Source organism: Callospermophilus lateralis, chromosome 7 (genome assembly GCF_048772815.1).
Source record: "Callospermophilus lateralis isolate mCalLat2 chromosome 7, mCalLat2.hap1, whole genome shotgun sequence".
In the NCBI taxonomy this organism is placed as follows: Eukaryota; Metazoa; Chordata; class Mammalia; order Rodentia; family Sciuridae; genus Callospermophilus; species Callospermophilus lateralis.
The window spans coordinates 91,020,238-91,043,361 of NC_135311.1; the positions used below are offsets into that span (position 1 = coordinate 91,020,238).

Genomic DNA, 23,124 nt, shown 5'->3' on the forward strand with positions numbered 1-23,124 from the left:
TCAAAGGGTATAGTGACATTCTCAGTTCTCATTTTGCCTTTTAGTAACAACTGTGTGTGACCTCAACCTCCCTTCATTTCATTTTCCTTATTTTATAATAGAAGTAGTGATAGTCTCTGCCTAAGAATTTGTTATATATGAAAGAGGAACATAAAGCACCAGAGGGCTCAGAGTAAGCATTCAATCAGATATTGGCTTTTATTATTTATCATTGCAGTGAGAGTTAAACCTGTGAGACAATATCATTTAATTATTCTCAATATGGAAAGGACAGGAAAGAAATCAAACAATTAAAGGATGTTTATTCATTTTTAAGCTTGAATCATTTGGGGCTTTATTTAAAAAATGCAGAGTCCCCAGACCCTATTACAGAAATTGAAATATCAAGTTCAGTACTAATGAGTAACATTTTCTCTGATTATATGTAGAGAGTGAGGGTGGATCCATGCAAATCTACACGTCCTTCATGTACAGAAAAGACAGTTCACAGGCTGCAGCCACCCCAAAGTAGGCAGTCATTGAGACCTTATCATCCGTATATCCACAAATAACCTAGACAGTTATGATACCCAGATGTTTGAGACTAAAATTTTCTTATTTACTTCAATCATCTAGAATTTGTTTTAAAGATCAAATCTCAATTCATAATTACATAGTGGGAAAAGGTGAGGTCATCACCAGTTCTTAGGGCCCATGGAGCTTGGTTTATATTGTGTCACATTTCAGTACATTTGACTTCAGGGGAAATTCCTAATGTAGGTCACCAGGCTTGCTGAAAAACCAGTAATCCACAAACTTTTCTCTTTAACAGGCTGGATGCTCCAAAAGAAACTAAATATATGTATAAAATCCATTAATTCTCTAACTGCCCCCAATAAATTAGTCCCTTATTTTGAGAAGATCAGAGAATAGAAACTGGTCTTCATATAGTTGGAAATAAACCCCATACCTTTCCCTGGTAAAATGTGTGGAATGGCAGCAGAAGATACATGCAGCAACTTGATCTGTCAAATATACTCCCTGACTTGCTGTCACACTGTCCTTGCTGAGAGAGCTGAGGCTCTGGACTCAGATTGCCTTGTATCTACTCTTGACTTCTGTACTTGTTAGCTTCCTATCCTAGAAAAATTGGTTAATCTCCATAAAGTTCAATGTTCTATCTCTAATGTGGCAATTGTAAGGATTGTTACCTGACTGTGTTGTTTTAAAGATTAAAAGCAATTCCACCTATAAAAGCACTTAGCCCCGATCTTGATATAGAGTAAGTGTTCAATAAACATTAGCTATTGCTATTTGTTGTTATTTTAAAGCACTACATGTCAAGTACAGGATTGAACACCCCTTCCCCATTCATGAAATTTTGGCAAATGGGAGAGTTGCTGGTGAATTCCTGGGTAGAGGAGGTACCCTTGCCCCACTGAGAAGCCTGGCAAGCTGTGAGGTAGATCAGGACAGAGCACCCGGCTTGGACCTCTTATAGGTATAAAGTTTAAATTCACCAATCAGTCTCTAACAGTTTCAGTCAGCTCTTCTCCTGATGGGCTGCTATAGTTCACTCTGCCTATCATTATTTCACGGACACCACAGCTAGGATGCTAGGATGGAGGGCCAGCATGGTGGGTGGAAGGCTTCCTGTGGCCAAATCTCCAAAGTGGCCTCATGAAAATACATTTAAGGCTAGGATACTAGGAGGGGATTCTCATGGGCTTGATAAATACTCCTGGCATTGGAAATTATCCCTACCTCCACATTAGATGCCAATTAAGTCAGGCTGTTGGAGATGATTGCTGGGTACTGTGATAAATCACTTTCATTATGTTTTAGATTCACTTTGTAGTCCTGATTGCAAATCTCCAATGAACTCTCAACACAGTCTGGAAGCCCCATTCCTGTCCCCTCCTTTTCCCCCCACAGTCCAATTTATCATACACATTAAAGTATGAGAGAGTTTCAACAAAATGTATAATTTTTCAATTTTTAGAGCAGTTTCTAATTTGTCGTAATGTAATCCACACTGCTTAGCATGGCTTATGAGCCCCCCACAAGCTCTAGCACTACCCATACACCATCGACTCCATTTTCTAGTACTCATTCCCAGCTCACTCCACTTTAGTCACATTGGTCTTCTTTCTAAAACAGACCATTCTCAAGGCCTTTGAAGTGTTCCCCAGCCAGAACAGTCCCTTACTCCTTCTTAACTTTCTAGCCTCTGTGAAAACATCACTTCCTTGGAAAAATCTTCTTCCATTTTCCTCTCTAAATAACCCTCTGTCACCTCTTATTATTTGCTACTGCTGTAACCCCTGAACATCCTTTAAAGCACTTAACCAAAATTAGTTTATTTCCTTGTTTATAGTCTGTCTTTCTCTTTTGGGTCAAAGGGATGGAAGGTCCGTTTCTGTTTTACTCACCACTGCCCCACAGAATGCATGGGGACTATGTACGTACTTTCTCCATAAGTAACTCAGTGAGTAAGCAGCTATCAAAGTGTTAATATTCAGCAGTTGAAACCGTAGAACTAAAGCAGAGGTTTGGCCAAACTCTCTTAAAAAGTTGGACCATGACAAATTGTTCTCCCAGAAACTGGGGCTAAGTCCTGTGGGTGATAGAGCATCTTGTGACTGTGACCTGATCCTTCCTTCCTTCAGCTTTTGCAGATTATATGCCTCCTCTGTGAACTCCCTGCCTCTGCCATTTAATCCCTAACCCAGGCCCAGCTTGAGTTCCTTGTCCTTGATGAAACCCTTCCCCATATTTCTTTCTTTCTTTCTTTCTTTTTTTTTTGTGTGTGATGTTTGGATTGAACCCAGAGCCTTGTGCATGTGAGGCAAGCACTCTACCAACTGAACTATATCCACAGCCCCCCTTCCCCATATTTCTAACTCACAAAATCTTCTTGATAGCACTCAATCAATATTATGCTCTATTTTGTGTATTTATTCCAAGCTAAGCACTGGTTGAGGAGATGGAGACAAACATAAAGTTCTTTACTACTCATAAAGCAGTTTTTGTGACTGGCAATGTCGGGCCTTTGTAATAGTAACACTCATTAATTCTCACAGCAAACCAAGCTTCTGTTTTCTTTAACTTAACAAACATGTTTATAGAACATAATATGCACCAGGGCCTGGTCTAAGAACTAAATTGGAATTAGTTCATTAAATCCCCACAATAAAGCTAAGAGGCAGGTAGTACAATTTGAGTTTGGTAAACTGAGGCAAAGACAAGTTATTTGCTCATAACCACAGAGCTGACAAATGATGAGCCAGAATTTGGGCCCAAGAATTAAAGCTCCAGAGTATTCATCCTCAACACCATCAAAGGTCACCTCCCAGCTCCTGTGAAGAAGGTGTGATGACTTCTATTTTACCAGAGGAATAGAGACTAAAGGCTATCTTTGCTGGCGCTATACCTTTATCTTATGTTTTCAGCATCAAATATTTACAGAGTACCTACTAAATGTGAGGCAATGTGCCAGCTTCTGAGCTACACAATGTTTAAACAGACGTTTTCCTCGGTGACTTCAAACTCCACCTAACACATAGGCAATATGGATGCAGATTTACTAGTCTCCAAAACTCACTGTCTTTCTATTTCTTTTCTGATAGAGTCAAATCAAAATGGTTGGGTTCAGAGATTAATTCAACTTGCCAACAGAGTGGGCAGGACTGCTCTGAAGTTCTTCACTAAGGAGAAAAACACCACTTACCAGTTTTATTGTCATATAAAGCCCGCCCCCCCACCCCTGGCACTCAGCTCACAGTGCTTGGGTCTTGTTACAAATTACTGCCAAGGAACTAGGTATTTTGAATAGGTTGTGACTTGGTTAATTTCTTGTAGCAGCGAAGGAAGCTGGCAGTATTAGTTTTGCTGCGTTTAAGATTTCTCCAAACTTCTTCAAGCTTGAACACTTAATTACCAGGGCAGACATACACTAGCTTTTCCTGGCTTTTTGGGGACAGTGACTCAAAGACTTAATGTCATAAAACCAGGGAGTATTTGGAACTCTCTACCACATGGGCTAAGTCCTCTGCACTTCCAGATTCAACATTGTCCTCCCTAAGGAAGCTCATAGCCCCATCCGCTGGCTACCAAGTCCTCCGGAACAAGAAGTCCTGACTCTGTGACCACAAATTGTCCCATGTTTATGTTGCCAAAATAGGCAAACTGTGAATTCTCGCGTTTATTTTTCACCCATGCAATGGGGAAGCTCTAATACACTGGTCCAAGGAAATGATGAAAAACCAACTCAGATGTATGCAGAGCAAACCCCACTGTTTGCCATACTGTCTTGTTTGTTTTGGGAAATGTGGATTTATTAATAATAAAGTTTCACAATGCGGCAAGAACATCAGTGCCACAAAGTGTCAGTCATAGAAAGTAATGCGGGAAAAACCCCATTAAGTCACCTAGTCCTGTATCTGCCAAGGCTGAGGACTACATTTCTGCCTTTGGAGTTTTAAGAGCATTTCAAAATAAAAGATGAAATGCGAGGTGTGCTGCCTTACCTGTGATTCATAGCTATCATTAATGATGGGGCTCGTGATGGGAAAATGTAAAGCAAAATATAAAACTTTCCAGTTTCTCAAAGTTCCAGCTAATAACCCTAAGTAGTGCCTCCCTCTCCCCCCCCCCAAAAAAAAAAAAGATTTAAACAAGAAGAAAAATTAACTAGTAGACTTCAATTAGCAGAAGCACGTGGCTTCTTCCACACAGACTCGTGCGGGAAGAAGAACTCTTATTTATTTAGTAATTATTTATTTAACCTTCTGGCTGGGTTGGGTTGTTGGATTTGGTTTTACATCCTGAATGACAAAGTTTATGATGGGAAAGTGTGTCAGCTGTTTGCCAAAGGAAGGGAAGACCTCTGTTCTTTGTCTTCCCTTGTTAACAGAACCAAGTCTCTCAAAGGCTCATTTAGAGAAGTGAAAGTCTAGTAGACGTGAGAGCACAGCCATACTTGGCTTCAGCTACATCTTCTGTTCTTTCTCCCAACAGCATCCTGGGTAGGCTTCTGGTATTTCCAGACAGGACCTCTATGCAGCCCTCCACTCCATCTGGCCAGTGGCCACTCAAGTCAGAGTGAGCTATGATTGTTTGAGAGCCAACCATGGCCTGCTCCATGCATAATGTGACCAAGCATCCTACATTTAATTCAGTTCTCACAACCACTGGGTGACATGAGAGAGGATACAACATGGACAGTGGCCAAGGGCACGGGCTCAGGTTCAGGCAGGGAGAGCGTTGCGTCCTAGCTCTACTACTTTTGGGGGAAGACTAGGAAAGTTGATACGCTCATGATAAGTAGGAGTAAGAATAGTGTCCAACTGGCAGAGTTAGTTTGGATTTGTTAAATAACCTTATTAAAGACATATTTTGCAGATCATCTACTTCACTTTTTCAAGTGTTCAATGATCTTTTAGCAGACTTACTCAGTTATGTAACCCTCAACGCCAATCAGTTTAAAAACATTTTTATCATCTTAATAGGATCCCTCATGCAACTTTACTATTAATCTCTGCTCCTGGCATTACCCCCAGGCAATAAGCAATATATTCTTTGTCTTTATAGCTTTGCCTTCTCAGGACATTTCATATAAATAGCATGATACAATATATGGTATCCTTATCTGACTTCTTGCACAGGGCATATCATTTACGAGGGTCCTCTGTATCTTATACAGCACGTATCTTTAGTTTGTTTCTTATCTGTAAATATTGTTTTGTTGCATAGACATGGCACATTTTGTCTAGCCAGTATCATTTGATAGGCAGTTAGGTTGTTTGCAATTTTTGGCTGCCATAAATAATGCTTATAATATCATTTGTGTTCAAGCCTTTTTGTGGATACATGTCTTGGGGTCTCTTGTATAGATATTAAGAGGGGTACTGGTGGGCCATATAGGTTAATTTATATTGAACTTTTTAAGGACATACATCATTGTTTTGAGGCTTAAACATTATAAGTAAATGGTCTGGCACAATGCTGCTCACAGAGTAGCAATCAATAAAAATTACTGTGATTATTGTTGCTGTTGTTTATAATGGGTTTCACCTTGCTTATAGTATAGAGGAGGAAGCTGAAGTTCAAAAATGGTTTCAAACTTGCTCAAAATCACACAGTTAACTGATGGCTGAAAGGGACTTCATATCTCTCTCCCTTGTCTTCTAACTTCAGGTTTGCTTCTATTTTCTTTCACCACAGCAATGCTATATTAACCATCCCCCAAACCATAACTCCAGTAATGTACTACCCTCTTGAACAATAGCAGTGTCTTCTCACTGCACGTGAAATAAAAGCTCAGCTTGTGGGATAGATAAACCAAACCTTCTAACCCTCTAGTTTTTTTCCTACCCATCCTTCCTGCCCAACCTCCTACCCTCACAATGTCTCAGGATAACTTTCATTCCAGTAACAACCCACACTTCTTGGGACTCTACACCTTTGCTTGAGCCTAATCTGCTTTTTAAAATAGTATTTCTCACTTTGTCTTTTGAAGTCTCACCCATCCCTCAAGGCAGAGCTCAAATTGTATCTCCTGTACATTCCTTATTCTAGTGGCCCTGATCAAAATGAATGTGTGTTCTCCTAATTTACTTGCTTAGAATAGGTGCTCAGTGAATGTGTTGACTTGAACTGAAATGACTTAAAATTTTAGCCATATAAGAAGGACCCAGCTGCAAGAAATACTAATTTTTAAAATTCCATAAAACCCAATTTGTAAATTTCCTAGGCATAGCCCTGTACAAAGTGTGATTTTTACCTAAGACAGGATTCTTCTTCTAGCTCTCTGCCTTCTTCTATCTTTCCAGAGCACTTTATTCATGCTTCTGGCAAATTCTTATCACACTGAATTATATATCCACCTCTGTTTGTATGCCCACAAGACTATGAGCTCCTTCAGGGAAGAAACTATGGCTTACTCATACCTGTGTCTCCATGACCCAGAACAATGCCTGATTCAGGTTGTAGCAGTGAGTACTCACTAGGTGCTTTTAGAGTGAATGGATTAGTGAACTAGACAGTGAGTGAATGAGAGGATGAGTCTCTCTCTGATACAGAAAACATAATAAAAGCAGATGACTTTCTCTTGTCTGACCAGAGTTCTGAAAGATGTTTCTCTTTTAAGAAAGATTAACCCTCCTATTAGCATGTGGCTAACCACCCACTCCAGGACAGCTCACCTGATTAAGTTAGTCAATGTATACTGGAATGTCTCCCTACTCATTGGTATCCTTTCTAAACAAGGGTGAAGAAAAGAGAAAGAAAAAGAATAAAGAAAAAGGAAAGAAAGGAAGAATATTTTAAAAAGAAAGTCTCCAAATTACACTAAAATAAGCTCTAAGGCATGGTAATTTTTTTTCCCAAGGTAAGATCTAAAGAGTTTAGTTTCTACCAAGGATCTATCTGAGGGCTTTTCATATAACAGAAGCATTATGGATATTTTTGATAATTGTTTCTAATAGTCATATATTAAGTGCTAGTGAACAAGATCCAATTTCAACTTCCTGAGATGCCTGGCTCAAGGGGGGGTGACAAATACACAATTGTCACAACTACGTCAATGGTGTATTCCATCATGACTCTGACTGGCACAATTTTCACTGTATTATATGAAATAACATTCATCCTTTATAACATTCTTTATAACAAGAAGGATGAAGAAAATGAGAAAGAAGAAAATCTGGGTTGTGGAAAAGTGTTAAAAAGTAATTAGCTTAAAAAATAGTATAATTGGGATCTAAACTGAGGCAGTTTGGATCCAGAATCTCCCTACAAAAATGCTTTTAAGCTTAAATGAGGCACCAGGTCCCTTTCTGTTTTGTTTCTTTAGCACTCCTAGGCACTCACTAAAGATGTGCTATTGCATTGTACCAACAACAAGGCTAAAAGGGATTGGGAGAACATTAAAGACACACTGATTTATGGAATCATAGTAGGGCCTGATGTCAGGGTGGAAGTGAAAGGTGCTCCAGCTCAGTGCACTCAAGAACACTTTGGCTTGATGGAACTCCAGATTCCCCAGTTACTAGCTCAGGGGCTACTTCTTTTCTGAAAAATAATTTTCCATCCCAACACCCCCACACCACCGTGTCTAGATCACAGGCCATTCTAGAAGATTGAGGGCTCTGTGAAAATGGAATCTAGTCTCAAAGATTCAAAATGAAGATGACCAGGTCTGGAAGGGTTAAAGGATTGACTTCAGATCACACACCTGATTGATACTAGGACTCCAATTCGGGTTTTTTTGATCTCCAGCTCAGCGCACTTTCCCCTAAGTCACACAGTTTCACCTAAGGTAGAGAACTTGAACAAAGAAAATTATATACAATGGGACTTTCCAGAGCCAGCCCAAAAGTGGGGAGCTGCCTCCTTGTATTCAAGCAAGACATATCCCAGTTTCACTATAGATCAAAAATCTAACTCTATCCTTGTGATGTCAGATGCCAGGGGCAGCTTTCATGCAGTAGGTAGGCTCTGTTCTGCCCTAAAAATTCCTCCTCTCCCTGCCAAGATTGCCTATTCCCAAACCCCATGGTCTTCCAGTGGGAGACTCACTCCTGGAAGAGAGGAAGGCTCAGTTACTTCCCTGTTGGCTCAATTCTCTAAAAGAAGATGAGAACCCAAACCATCTTTTCTCCTAATTTCTCCTAAATTCTAGTTCTAAAATCTGGAAAAGCTTAAATGTAGCACAAGAAGTCATTGGTATTGTCCAGAGAAAGCCAAGTGACTGGAACACCAGATGCAAATATCATGACCTGGGAATGTGGGTATCATCTGCAGCACTCTTACTTGGTGCCAAGCAAGCCAGAGTTCTACTCCTAGCTCTGGAAGACCCTGGCTGATATGGTCATCATCATGTATCATATTCCTTATTTCTAGAAGGTGCAAACTCAGGATCAGGGTCTTAATTTATAAGAGTGCCTCCTTGCCTCCCGGTATCAGGCCATAATTAAAGGATGTGGCTTAAGAAATATATACTACCTGAACACATGGGTGAATGATGTAGGAAAACATAGGACACGTATGGTCCAATACAACATGAATGAAGTGAGTTATTATTGACAATAGACAGGACTAACTGTAGGAGGTTTCTAGATATCAAACTTTAAATTAGACTGAGAATATTATACAGAAGGTGGCTGGGGAAGAGTGAGGGGCATAGAGAGAGGGCTAACTCAGGAAGGCCTAGAAAATGATCTGTGGGTGAAAAGAAGCAGACAGGCTACACTTGCAATGAGAGGGGAAAGAAATAATAGAAAAGCAGGTCAGTGAGAACAGAGCCCCATTGTGTTGACAAAATACATGCAAAGAACTCCTATTTTTCCCTGGAAAAGAAAAGTAACAGACCAATGCTCAGGCATGCCTGTGTGTGCATACACACATGGTACAGAACTAGAACATTCAGAGAACTGGAAGATTTGCTGTTTGCCAAGGCAAGTACCCCGTGTAGCTGCACGAAGAAACAAAGATGCCTGTGGCACTGAATGCCTGCAGTCTTCAAGCTTACAAATACACAAAGAGACTCTTCCAATGCTCATGCGCCTCATTTAGGGTATTTTGTGTCCTTCCTTGCACTGAGCCCATGTTCCTATAAGACCTTTGTAGCAATGAGAGCTGAAAAGGAAGTCACCATGTCCCGTCCCTGGCAGGATGACTGGATCTTTTGGTGGATCCATCTTGCAAAAGCAGAAAATTGAGAACTCTGGAGGTTTAGGCTTGCCTTTGCCTTCCAGAGAAATAGTCACATCGCCTAAGAGAATGAAAAAGCTCTTTCATAAGCTCAATTTTCTGTTTGTGCAGATGGCAGTGCAGATTGGCATCACAGATTTTGAAACAAATTTTTGTCCCATGGACATTGTTTCAAGTTCCCCAAAGCTATAACAGCTGGGCAGCTGCAAAGTCACTCAAGTTTCTCTGTCCCCAGAAGCAAACTCCTTGTCAAGACAGACTCCAGGAAGCCTGTTTTCCAGAAAGGACAGCAATCTTTCTCCCCTGCTACTTCCAATTGCCTGCATTACCTCTCTTTCTTTGTGTATTCACTATTCAATAAATATTTTTTGAGCACCTGTCCTGTGCCAGGCATTGAGGGTCAAGCCTAATGATGTAATGAATCAAGAAAATAGGCAGAAAATACACAAAACAGCTAATATCTATTTAGTGCTTTCCGTGTGCCAGACACTGTTCCATACACTTTTCCTACAATGAACTAATTTTTGTCTTATAACAATTCTATGCAGTAGATTCTATCATTATTCCCATTGTAGAGATGATAAAGCCTTGCCCAAAGGTATAGAATCAATGTCTACAATCATGGGGAAAGAAAAGAATAGAACTGAACCTAAACTCAGGCAGTCGAACTCCAAAGCCATCCTAATCCTAGGTGGATAGAAGGGTCAAGAGCTGACAGTTGGATAGAGAAGCTCAGTAGTGGGGAGCACTCAGGAGGTGCTAGTAACCCCCACTTAGAGCTAAGAGAGAAGCTTTGTATTTAAAATTCAAGTCAGACATATCTACCTACTTCTCAAAATCTTTTAATGGCTCCCAAATGAATTTATAATAAAAATACACATCTGCCATGACCTACAGATGCTCTGCCCAACCTCGCCTCTCTCAGTCTGGCTGGCCTTGTTCCTCACCATTGCTCTAACAAGCCAAGTCCCTGGCTGAAGTACCTTTGAGATGTCGGTTACTCTCATCCACCCACCTCAGCTCCTTATCAGTGTTCAAGTCTCAAGTGCAAGGTCACTTATTCACAAAGGTCTTTTTGTTGCCTAATCTACTTTATTTCCCTAATAACTAATGACAATAATAATTACAGCAAATATTAAATACTATTAGGTGCCAGACGGTGCTATAAATTTTGATTTACATATAATAACTCCTTTAACTGTTACCATAACCCTTTTGGTAAGTATTGGTGTTATTCCCACCATTACAGATGAAACAGTGAGCCCAAAACAGAGTTTTCTGTGCTTTCCTTCATTACAAAGATCCAATGTACAATCATTCATTTATTCATGTGATACCTGGTAGACTGTAAGCTCTAGGAAATCACTGTCTAAATGCATTCCCTTCCTCACTGCATCCTCAGCATCCACAGTAGTGCCTTGTATATAGTAAGTATCTTCCACATGTTTTTTGCAGAAATGAATGAATGAACAATAGACACATATGAAACATACTTCTTTTAATACTTAGGCATTTGCTTACTGCTTGGAATAAAATCAATATGGTTGAAAGGAATAAAATAGATAATTACTGTTAAAAATAGCCGTTATTAGGGTTGCTGATAATCCAGTAACATTTTTGTTCCCCTGTTGTGACATACTCACCCCTCCTTCCCTTGAGCTGTTATGTCCATGGTTTACAGGCAGAAAGAGCACTGGTTGCAAGACACACAGATCTGTTTCAATTCTGATGTCATCACTTGCTAACTTACACTTTTGAGTAAACCCCAGATACTCCTTTTCTCAAACCAATGAAATAGTGACAGTAATATCCACAAAATTAGGGGAGATGATAGATGAAAAGGTCCTAGCAGAGTGCCTGGCACTCTGAAATGTCATAACTACTAGCTCCTTTTCCTCTCCTGAAATCAGACACAGGCATATTAAGCTTTGGTAATGGTCTAGTTTGCTACGCTAGCAGGGATATCCATTCTAGACCCTAGAAATGTGAAGTCCCCAAGTATAATTGGTAATTAGGAGGTGCAGAGAGAAAGCCTTCATTCTCTAACCCCCTGCCTCCAAGCGTCCGTCGAGCTGGCTGATTGCCATGGCCCCAGCTCACTCCGTGGAAACAGCCACAGAGGGGCTAGGAAAAGTACACAGAACTCTGAGGAGTCACTTTTGGTCCTTGTCAGCAGCTTCTGGCCAGGAGGAAGTCAAGACAATAAACTATGATCCAGTGAGTCTTGTGGCCTGTTCTCTATTTCAAGGGGACAGTCCCTGCTTTGTTTCTCTTCTCTTGGGTGAAAACTGTTCCCTGAAATGCTCCTGGCTTCCGAGAACAGCTCTGGAGGCGACTCCATAATGTGCTGGCCAGCGGGTGATCAGAAGTACGCAAGCAGAATGCACCCTGCCGCCAGGATCCTGCTGTCTCAGGGATGCAGGAGGCAGAAAAGGGAACTTAGAGGGTCCTCTTCCTTCCTCCTTTCTCTCCTAGCAAATGTCCATATTGTTCTCCTCCAGACCAGCCCTGACCTGCTCTTAAAGAGAGGAGAAGAGGGTAAGGTGGGTATGAGGGTGTTTTCCCACTCCCCATAGTAACTGGAAAGGGCACAAAGTCTTTCCAAAGGAGTCAAACTTCTCTCTGATCCTTCTCCTTCTCCCTGCTGAGAAGCTTGGATTAAAGAACCGGTGCCTGCATTGGTGTGTGCCAATCCTGGGTTTGAACTTCAGTACAGTTGTGATGAGCTCTACAGCTGTAATCATGCTACCTTAAAACTGTCCTCCTCTCTGCTTATTTAAAAGAGAGTTCTCAGTCAATGCAGATCTATTTCATCAGAATCCTAAGTAATTTGGCATTCTTCTTTCCACTCTGCTTTTAAGAGAAACCACCATACTTATAGTCCTCTTATATTTGGTGTTTCCATCTGTCTCTTGGGCTTTCTACTATATGTCTTGGAGAATCCTACCTTCAGCTCTAAATCTACTTCTACATCATTGGATTTTTATGGTCGCAGGGAAAAGACTCTTAAACTTCAAAGAAAGAGGGTTTTTTTAAAAAATAAATTATTTATTTTATTTTTTAGATTGTACAGTAGTTCCCTCTTAACTATAAGGGATATATTCCAAGACCTCCTGAAACCACAGATAGTACTGATCCCTTTAAATGCTGTGTTTTTTTAAATCCATCCCTCTGATAAAGGTTAATGTATAAATTAGACATAGTAAGGGATTAACAACAACTAATGATACAATAGCTCAATTACTGTATTGAGTAAAATAAGAGTTGCTTGAACATAGTACTATGATACCACAGTGGTCACCTGATAACCAACGTGGCTACAAAGCAACTAACGGGCAGGTGGAGTGTACAGCATGGATATGCCAGGCAAGGTGGTGATTCACATCCCGGGCAGGACGGAGCAGGATGGTGCAAGATTTCATCACATTATTCAGAAACGCATACAACTATAAAATTTTGAAATTATAAATGGAATTTTTAGCTTGATATTTACAAATCATGCTTGACCAAGGGTAACTGAAATCATGAAAAGTGAAACACAGATAAAGGGGGACTACTGTATTACCATGGAAGGGAAGTAGACAGGAACCTTCAGAACCATCTCAGCACAGCTTTCTGTTTTGGTTCCTTACTGCTACCAGAAGGCCTGTTCTCTATGGACCATACTCTGAGGGCTTGCCCTGTACTGGACGTTGTGTGAGGCTGCTTATGGACTGATACTACCAACACTAATGCCGGCAGCTTTCCAAATGCTTGACCTATGTTAGCATGTTTAATCCTCACCACAAACATGTGAAGTAGGTGCAATATCCAACCCAATCAACCCAATTACCGGAGCTGAAGCAAATGAGAAACAAAAATCTGAAGTAATTTGACCCAAAGTAACACAGTAGGAGAGCTGGACTTTGAAAGAGGCAGCCTGGCTTACTTATAAGCACTCTACCTAGGATTTCCAATTTAATCCTAACAGCAATCCTATGGAATAGAATATTAAAAAGGCCATTTTCCAGATAAGAAAACTGAGTCTCAGGGAAGTAACCTGAGAGATTGATTCAGATTCCCAAATTAGCATTCCATTGAAGTACCTACTTTGTGTCTGGTCCTGTGCTAGAAACTAAGAGGAAAATACCGTATAGTCTGACAAACTCGACATATTTAGTCATTTTGTTTTCTTCCATTTCTTTTAACATGACCACTTTGTGCTGAAGTGATATAATAAAGAGGTTACTTCAAGTGCATTGAAAAAATCACATGTAGTCAAGGTCATCCAGGGATGCCAGCACTGTACACATTCCCTGGGAGCCAGCAGATATTTAGGCAGGCCTGAACAAAGCCAAATATGCACCTAGTTCCTTTACAGTACTTTTGGATTCAGGCATGGCCAGGCATTCATTCAATTGTATTTGCTCATACATTTATTGGGCATTGATAATGTTTTATGTTATGCATCAGAGCTACAAAAAAAAAAAAAAAAAGAGGATTAGTATTTGAATTTGGAATGCTGCTCTTGATTTAAAAGAGGGGAAAATTAATAAAATAATTACAACATAATATGACAAGTACAATAGTTAAGATTTTTGAGACCATAATCAAACAATAATTTTGGGTTTGTTGAGGAAACTGAGACAGCAAATGGGATGAGTCCTGAAGGATGAAAAAGGGACTTTCCAATTGGGAAGTAGTGTTTTGTAAGCATTTACTATATACCAGGCCTAGAATAAGACTATATATATATATTTTTTTTTTCTCCTGACTCTAGAATCTAAGAATTAGAGAACATAACTTGTTCATAGTTTCAGTGTAAGAAAATCCCTGATCTGAATATGTGATGATATTTTGGGGAGAGGCAATCTAAGGAGAGGGAAGAGTAGGTAAAAAGGCGGGGAGACCAAAGAGCCAGTACTTGCAGGAAGAGTACTCTCAGAAAAGTCCAGCCATCAGTGGGGTGCATGGGGGTATAATAAGGGTCCTGAGGTCAGAGAAGGAGTTAGGAGCAAAATTCCAAGGGCCTTTGCATACCTGGCAAGAAATTTGGATCTGATCTTAAAGGCTAAGAATAGCCAAATAAGAAAATAACATAACTATAGCTGGGTTTAGAATAATAGTTCTAGAACCGGAATAGCATCTGGATTGGAAGGTAGTCTAGGAACCAAGTTGAAAATGACCGTCATGGTTCAGGTGCAGGATGAGAACGCACTGAACTCCAGGAGAAGCAGTGGAGAAAACACAGAGAAGGGAAGATTAAAGACAAAAAAACAAAACCAACCACTGGCTGTTATATAGACAATAAGAGAGATAAAAGAGGTGGTTAGTGACGTTGCTCCTGAAAGCCAGGATGCAGGAAAAGGAAGAGTGGTGGAGGGGTGATGGATCCGGGTCTCCAGATGGACCAAAAAGGGTTGCCAAAGGTATTCAGATGTCTGAGTTTATATGCATGCTTAGTGATGAGCCTGGGGCAGCAGGGAGTGGCAGGACAGGGACTGAAGTGAGAGGAGGATTATACAGCCAGTGTGTGGTAGACTCTGACAACCAGACTTTGAGAAATCTGCTGAAGGTGGCTCCCTGACATTGAGCCTGGGAGGTGGAAGCATCCAGGTGTGAGTTGAATTTTTGGCTCTGACTCCTGAGGCTGCCCAGGTAAACAGAGCTGTCAAGAAGATCCAGGAAGAGGCAGCTGTTTTCTGAAGGGCTCTCTGACACGCCTGGGAGCTGCATGATCAGGCTTGAGGCAGGCAGCAGCTGGGGTTTGGGAGGACACAGGCACGTGGACAGCCTCCTGCAGAAGCACTGCATGAGGCAGCCAGGAGAAGGGAATCTTTCTTCCCAGCCTCCTCCTCCCTTTGCTACACAGCCCCGGTGCCCCAGGACGGTGCTGGCTGCATAAAGAAAGGTTGATTCATAGATGCAGCAGTTTGAGCCACATGGAGGCAGCAAAAAGGACAAATTGTGTGTGTGTGTGTGTGTGTGTGTGTGTGTGTGTAGGAAGCTGTTTATTTAGAAAAACATATATCAAACACAACCTTACTGGCAGACAATTGCGATTGGACTAGATAATTTAAGCCACCAAATAAACATCAAGATCGGCTGGGTAGAGCAAAAGGTGAGGCTCATTTTTCGAAGTGGGATGCCTCCTGTCATGGTCTTAATTACAGAAGATACTTTTGCACACAAAACATTCGGGGAATAATATCTGGGTATCTTCCTGAGCCTACTATATGTTACCAAAGAGAAAGAAAGGCCGGAACTAAAATGCAAAAGAAAGAAAGAAACTGTTTGGAGATAGGTCTGCTACAGTATAAACTTTTCCCTTTCTCTGGCTTACTGCTATAGCAAAACCTGATGGTTGTCTTTGTAAAAAACGTGTCTGTATCTAGGTCCCTGGCAGTGATTTGCCTCTGGGAGGGCCAGCAATCTATTTAATGACTCCATTGACGTCAATAGCATAACTGAAATACTTACTAACATGCATGATTCCAACTTTCAAGGGGGGTGGGTGGATGGTGTTTCTCAGCAGTACAAAAACATGAAGTGGAGTCCATGCGGAATGAACTCAACTCTTTAGGCAGCTGGTGAGCGATTAGATGCTGCAGGTCTCATAGGTTCCATTTAATATGAAAAAATATTCATGTTAAATTTAGAAATTAATTTTAAATGAGTAAAATTAGCTGCCAGTGAACAGGGCATTATTTTTGGCAATGTTTGTTCAAGGGTAACATTTTAACTATTCACACTTTAGCTAACTTGCTAATGTTTTTGCCACTGTCCGTACTTAATTTTAGACATGTGAAATAATTACAAATCAATATAAACAGCTCAGTAGGTTGATGCTCTGGGGTAAACTTTCACAAGAGGGCTATTTTAGACAAAAGCAACTCTTACAAAACAACCATTTAGGGAATTATTCTAAGAATTACTTGGGACTGTTCTGGTGTACTCGTCCTATCATTTTGTATACAGGTTGCTTAAACACTCAAGGTGGGTAATTAAGCCACTTATCCCAATAATTCAGGTCACATAGCATTCAAAATGCTGAGGAAAACATAGTTTGATATTTCTACTTTTTCTATTTGCCATTTCCTCCAATCTGTCCTTTATTGTGATTGGACACAGCCTTTGGTAACAAGATTGATTTTATTCCTATTTGCCCATAAGTGTTGTAATCCTGCCTGACATTTCTTGCTTAATGTAGAAACCAAGCAAAGGTTCCGCTTGTGCTAGGCTTCATTTCCAGTCATCTGACATAGAGGAGCTCTCAGGCCATTGTTGGAGCTCTCAGACAGCCCTGTGCCCCTTTCTCTTTCCAGGCCTTGGAAACTCTGGCAAAGAATAAGAACTGAATCAATCAATGTTTTGACTTTCTGAATTGCTTAGACTCAAAGACAATCCAACTGAGCTCTCATCTACTCCTTGAACAGATCCTGCATCTGGTACCTCCACTCAAACCTCAGAAATACTCATAATCAAGAAAAGATATGGGAAGAACCCACATAGAAAAATAGGCTTTCCAGGAGAAAACCTCTTCTTTCATTTGTCAACTGGTAAAGAGTCATTTCCTCCTTCAGAATAGCCTGGATATATATATCAGAAGAAATATATTTTCTGAAGCACTGGAAAAAACCTACCGAAGTCAGTTTTTTCACGTAGGTCAACCCATTTCAGACTTTACTGGAAAATGCTGTACTACCTCATTCTATCTCTCTGAACACAGTCTTTTCTGGAACTGCATCCTAATTGACTAATGTTAGAAACCACCATAAACCAAGCCTGTAGATACCCAGGCTGAGACAGACTGCACCTGCAGCAGTATGGGCTCAAGTCCTTAAGACGATTTTCCTAGTCATTTGGGTGGTTTGCTGTCATTTCCGATGAGCCATGGACTTCTGAGTTATTCTTATAATATCTGATCCACAAGTAGTGATGTTCCTACTCAACATGTTTCATGGAAAATTCTAGAACAAAAAAATAGTATAGAACATCCTACTTTACACATCAGTTTGACTGTTAAAATATTATATATGGTACATTTTATTATAAATCAAGTCACATTCATATGACTCAGTGGTGCTGACTATTAAGAGCAATAATTCTCCAATCCTTTTATAAAGTAAAGAATCATTTCAAAGGCAGAGATCACTTGGTAATTGTTTTTCAGAGTAAATCCTCACATTAATGACATTCCTACAATCCTTAATAAAATATGTGCAACAATAAAGGATAGACAGATGAGAAAAGTGAGATAATGATCACATAACCTCACGTGCACTCATTTTAAAAAATTACATGATGTGATTTTTCTCTATTGAAGATAGTTTGGGGCCTGAAATCCTGTAAATTATTTCAGTTTTCCATTTTGAATACATATAGGTGACAGAATTTGAGTTCCTGCCTTGTTTTAGAGTTTTCTCTCTTCTATTTTTTAAAACTTTCTGTTTCAATCCTTGAGCACCACACAGAGAAAGCCTGGATTTCAAGCTTGTGAAAAGGCAAAATGTGAGACAAATGGAGATGCTCATTAGATTCCAGAATTTGCATTTTCTACACCCCTAGGAGGATTTATTGCCTGATTTTCCTCAACCTGGGAGCATATGGCTTCCACATTGCTCTTCTTCCTGGGTTGAAAAATCATTACTCTTCTCAGTTTTCCTCCTCAAGACTTTTATATTGTCTATTTTTTGGTACTGGGGATTGAACCCAGGGTACTCTACCACTGAGCCACATTCCCAGCCCTTTTTATTGTTTTATTTTCAGACAGGGTTTTGCCAAGTTCCTGAGGGCCTTGCTAAATTTCCTAGGCTAGCCATGAACTTGCATCCTCTGGTCTCAGCCTTCAGAGAAGTTGAGATGACAGGCATGCATCACTACACCCAGATAGATTTAACTCTTTTTATTCAGAACATGTACAGAAACACTGAACATGTATGCACAATTATAGGATGGACCTCTTTAAATTTCAATGCAGCAATTGATTTTAATATGAGAGATAAACATGACTGGATATTTTTCATAGTCACAGAGATAAAAATACTGGCTCATTATTAAAAATTTAATTTTATGAGCATTTTCCTTCAGTTAAAGTCCCCACATTTTATGTGGTTGTCTTGGTTGATTCAGCATTTATTGCATTTCTACCATGTGAAAATCACTGTTGATACACTGGGAATGATAAAGAGAGGAATATAGCACAGCCTGAACCTTCAGGAGCTTCAGCTCCAATGGACAAGCCATTCCAGCCAGGAGTTACAATGCATCGCAGAATTAAATCAATGCCATGACACAATAAAGGACCAATTATACCAAAAAAAAATTTAAATGTCTTTTCAAAAAAGAAATATTTGTGTTAAGCCATGAGAGCTGAGAATTAGCTTGGTTCAACAATGAGGAAAAAAATGTATTTCAAACTGAGAGATTTCCTTTGACTTTTGCCTCAAGGATCAATTTGCAAGAATAAATGTCTCAGTTTTTTGACTTCTGAAAGTCAGCTGTTAAAATGAGTTGTACTTCCTTTATTTATATAGAAGATAAACAGAAGGAGAAGGAGGTAGAGGAGGAAGAGAAGGAGGAAGAGAAGAAGTAGGAGAACACTGAGAAGCTGTCTTTTAAGAGGATTCCACTTTTTCTCTCTCAAACTTGCTTGTATGCAAGAAAGCAGTTGTCTGAATCAATCACGCTTTGCTAATGAACTACTTTGTTGCTAAATCTGCTTACATGATTGTGGATTTTTAAAAATCTTTTATTTTAGATTTCAATTGAAATACATGAGTACAGTACTAATAAGTGAAAATCTGATCTTATTATCATGAAAAATCATGTTTCAAAGCAGCGACTCTGGTTCTCTATTCTGTTTGCTCTGAGCCATTTATTTTTCATTCCCCTTTAAAGTTTCTATTTAAACACACCTCTTTGTCATATGCTGATAAATATTAAAATAACAGGAAAAATCTGCCTGACTTATTTAAGCTGATAATAAGAACAAAACACGGGATGTGTGTCTCCTCCTTCCTTTTCTGACTGTGGTTAAGAAGATTTTGAAACCCATAATTACGTAATAATTGGTATCACTACATTCTCTTCCCAGTGAAAAGCCAGGATTTTTGTAGTTTGCCACAAAGACAGACAAAAACAAATTGCCTAAGTGGTATTGTCATTTCTGTGCTCCATTGTTTTAAAGGAATTTAGCAAAAGAATCTCTAGCTGCCAAGCTGTGGTTACTGTGCCAAAAATCACAAAACAATCTTTCCAACAGCATCTTTGGCTAATGAACTAATTCATAGAACCATAAATGTCACATATTGTCCTAATATCTGTCAGTATATATCACAAGAACAAGGAAACACAGTCTAAATATTCAAATTGATCTCAAAAACATCTTAGCAAATTTGGCAAACAGAAATACCAGCAGCCGTTACCTGACTGGTCGGCTAGTGAGATGAAATGATTGATGTTTCAAACCCAGCTCCTTTCATCTCCAAGTTTGCAACACCAGTTACATGATAAAACACTCTATTTTGTTTCTTTTTGTAAAACTTCTAAAGGAAACAGTACATCCAGCACCCTAGGTTTTTGAAGTCCATAGTTAATAGTATTATTTACTTCTATTTATTTCCTATCATGGGGCTCCAGAGTAAACTCACCCTTATTTAATGTCTTTCTTTCACTTTTATTCTTGTCTGCAATCTTTCTTTTGTAAAAATATTTTTAGAAGCGTCTGCCATAAATACTTTGGAAAGCAATGAGCAAATGGAATCGCAAAAAAGAAAAATTTCAAAAATTTTTTCTTCTTTTAGAAGTTGGGCTTTTGTGATACTTTTGTGATACTTATGGTCATAATACTAGCATGAGATCAGAACTTCCAGGTAGGGAAGAGCTAAGTCTAAAGGGGAAGGAACAGTGCTGCTAGAAATGGAATCGTGTGAGAGGCAGTATTAGATGTGAGGTGGTTATGCTTTGAGTTCATCTTAATAGTTTCTTCTGTTGTTTTGCTGAAACTCACTACTATAAGAGTGGGGCAGGATCAAGGGGGAAAACTGCATTTGGACTTACAAAAAAGGTGATCTAATGGTTTGTGTATTGTGTCAATAATTTGTGTTCAACTCATCTGCATGGTGTTCCCTTATGGTGGTCCTTCCTCTCATCACTCTCAATAGTGCAGGAAAAGCAGATGCACAGTACTGAATGATGAGAGATTAGGTTTTTTTAAAAGAAAGTAACAAAAAAAAACACCTTGGAGGAACAAAGTTTGAAAATCTCCACGAGAAATGATTTGTGACCTGGAAGAACCTTCGGTTTCACACCTGGAAAAGATGTAGGGATGTAGGTGTAGTGACAGCTATAATTGATGCTAAGAGGAAACCACTAACATATACTTGGAACCCCTGAGGCCAGTGTGGGCACCTGGGGGGTCACTGAGGTCAGCTCTCCTGGAATTCACTGAAGCCTAAAGGCTTAGTTCAACCTGCACTCTATCACAGCTCTGATGGCTGCTCCTCTGGTGGGAAAGAGCAGCTCATTCCATCCATCACAGTTGGAAAGCCTGCGCATAAAATGGGCAAATTTTTTTAATACTGCTTTTAATTTGGTTTTACTTGGCATGAAGTGAAGCTTTAGTATACCTCTGAAAAAAGTCACCAAGAGACATTCTTCTGAGAGCCACAGCATGCAAACAAATGTTATTCCAAAGGCAGTTCTGAATAAGAGGCACAGTTCTTATTTTGAAACATGGAGATAGCTCTGGTGACACGGCCTACCTTGCAGGTTGACTCTGGAGACAGGAGGCTGACTAGCCGCGGGGGACCTCCTGTGGAGAATGAGAAAAGAAGGGCTGAGTTCGTGTATTAATGCTCCCACCCCACTGTGATCACTGAGGAGTTTTCCAGGTCATAATGAGCAATCAAGTGACATAATGCTATCTCCGGAAGGCAGGCTCCTGTAACGTGGGTCGATGACTACAATTCTCTCACATCCAGATGGCCTGGAATTTCCCTCTGCACAGCCTCAGGATGTTCTCACTCTTCAGGAAGGAAGTTGTTTACCAGGTCCCTAGTCAGCCCCTCTGTTTGGTGTTTTGCTGTCCCAGGAGTCTCTCAGAAGAGGAGACATTTGCTCAGGCATCATTCCAATGTCAGAGTGAATCCCAGTTCCTTTGGATAGTGCTGTAGAAAGGAACCCTTAGAGAGCAAAAAGTTCAGGCCCTGCAGTTTTTGTATCTCAGGAGACTGGGAACTCAAGAGCTGAAGTCACTTGCTAAAGGTCACCCAGCCACAAGTAACAGTAACCCAGCTTGCTTAACTTAGGGAACTGCCTTTTCATGGAGGAACTGGGGCATCATTCTTCATCCTAGCAAGTTTCCTGATAACAACACTCAAATGAAACAAGCAAACAAACCCATGTTACACTAATAGTGGGTCTTTTTCTCCTTTTTGTTTCTTTTTCTAATTCTGTACCTCTTCCCCTAATTTTGCTGGTTTCACCAGCCTCATGCTTTGCAGAACTAATGTTGGCAGAATTCTTCTGGATCCCCAGATTCCTGAGAATCTCCCAGGAATAACTTAGAGCAGTGCTATCAAATTTTAGGGTGCACTAGAATCACCCGATGGGCTTATTAAAACATTCTATTAAACACTACCTCTGGAGTTTCTGATTCAGTTGACCTGGGCTGTATTTGAAAGTTTGCCTTTCTAATAGGTTGCCAGGTGCTGCTGATGGGGTCTGGGGACCCCTCCTTCAGAACTACTGGTACTAAGGATTCTCTATCCCACTAAGGAGCAACAGAACGTTGGCAATGAGCAAGAGAGTGGCACCCTAGGCCAAAAGCTCTCAAACATGGATAAGCATCAGACACATTTGGGGGGTCTCTTGAATCCCCTTTCTTTATCCCTGAAAGTCCATTTCGGTATATCTGGGATGAGGCCTGGGAATCCATATTTTTACTCCTTTGTGCATTCCCAGGCACAGAGAAGTTTGCCAAAGAAGCTAAATTCTGAACGGTAGATAAAGACCTACAAAATTGTTGCCAAAGAAGGCTCTTCCTACTGATTTTCCTACATAACTGTTTTTCTAAGTACTCTATCAATCTCTGATCCCTTATGGGTAATCCAGCTTCTACATAGTCATGCACTGTAGCTATAGACTGTAGATAGGGTCCATATTCAGGACTAATTTCCTGGCTGAGTGATTCTAGGCAGGTACTTTTTTTTTTTTTTTTTTTTTTTTTTTTGCTACTGGGGATTAAACTCAGGGGGACTAGAACACTGAGCCACATCCCCAGCCCTATTTTGTATTTTATTTAGAGACAGGGTCTCACTGAGTTGCTTAGTGCCTTCCCATTGCTGAGGTTGGCTTTGAACTCGCGATCCTCCCGAGCTGCTGAGATTATAGGTGTGTGCCACCACACCTGGCTAGGCAGGTACTTTCAAATCCTCTGTGGCACCAAAT

At 40.2% G+C, this 23,124-nt stretch overlaps 1 protein-coding gene across 2 annotated transcripts in view; it reads right to left on the minus strand.

The window, feature by feature from the left end:
* The window catches only part of Pde4b (phosphodiesterase 4B), a 421,328-nt gene that overhangs the window by 77,538 nt on the left and 320,666 nt on the right, over positions 1 to 23,124 (minus strand). For both annotated transcript variants that reach the window (XM_076863761.1, XM_076863762.1), the window contains one exon: positions 21,438 to 21,487. In XM_076863761.1, coding sequence (XP_076719876.1) covers positions 21,438 to 21,487 — 50 coding nt within the window. The remainder of the gene's footprint in view (positions 1 to 21,437; positions 21,488 to 23,124) is intronic.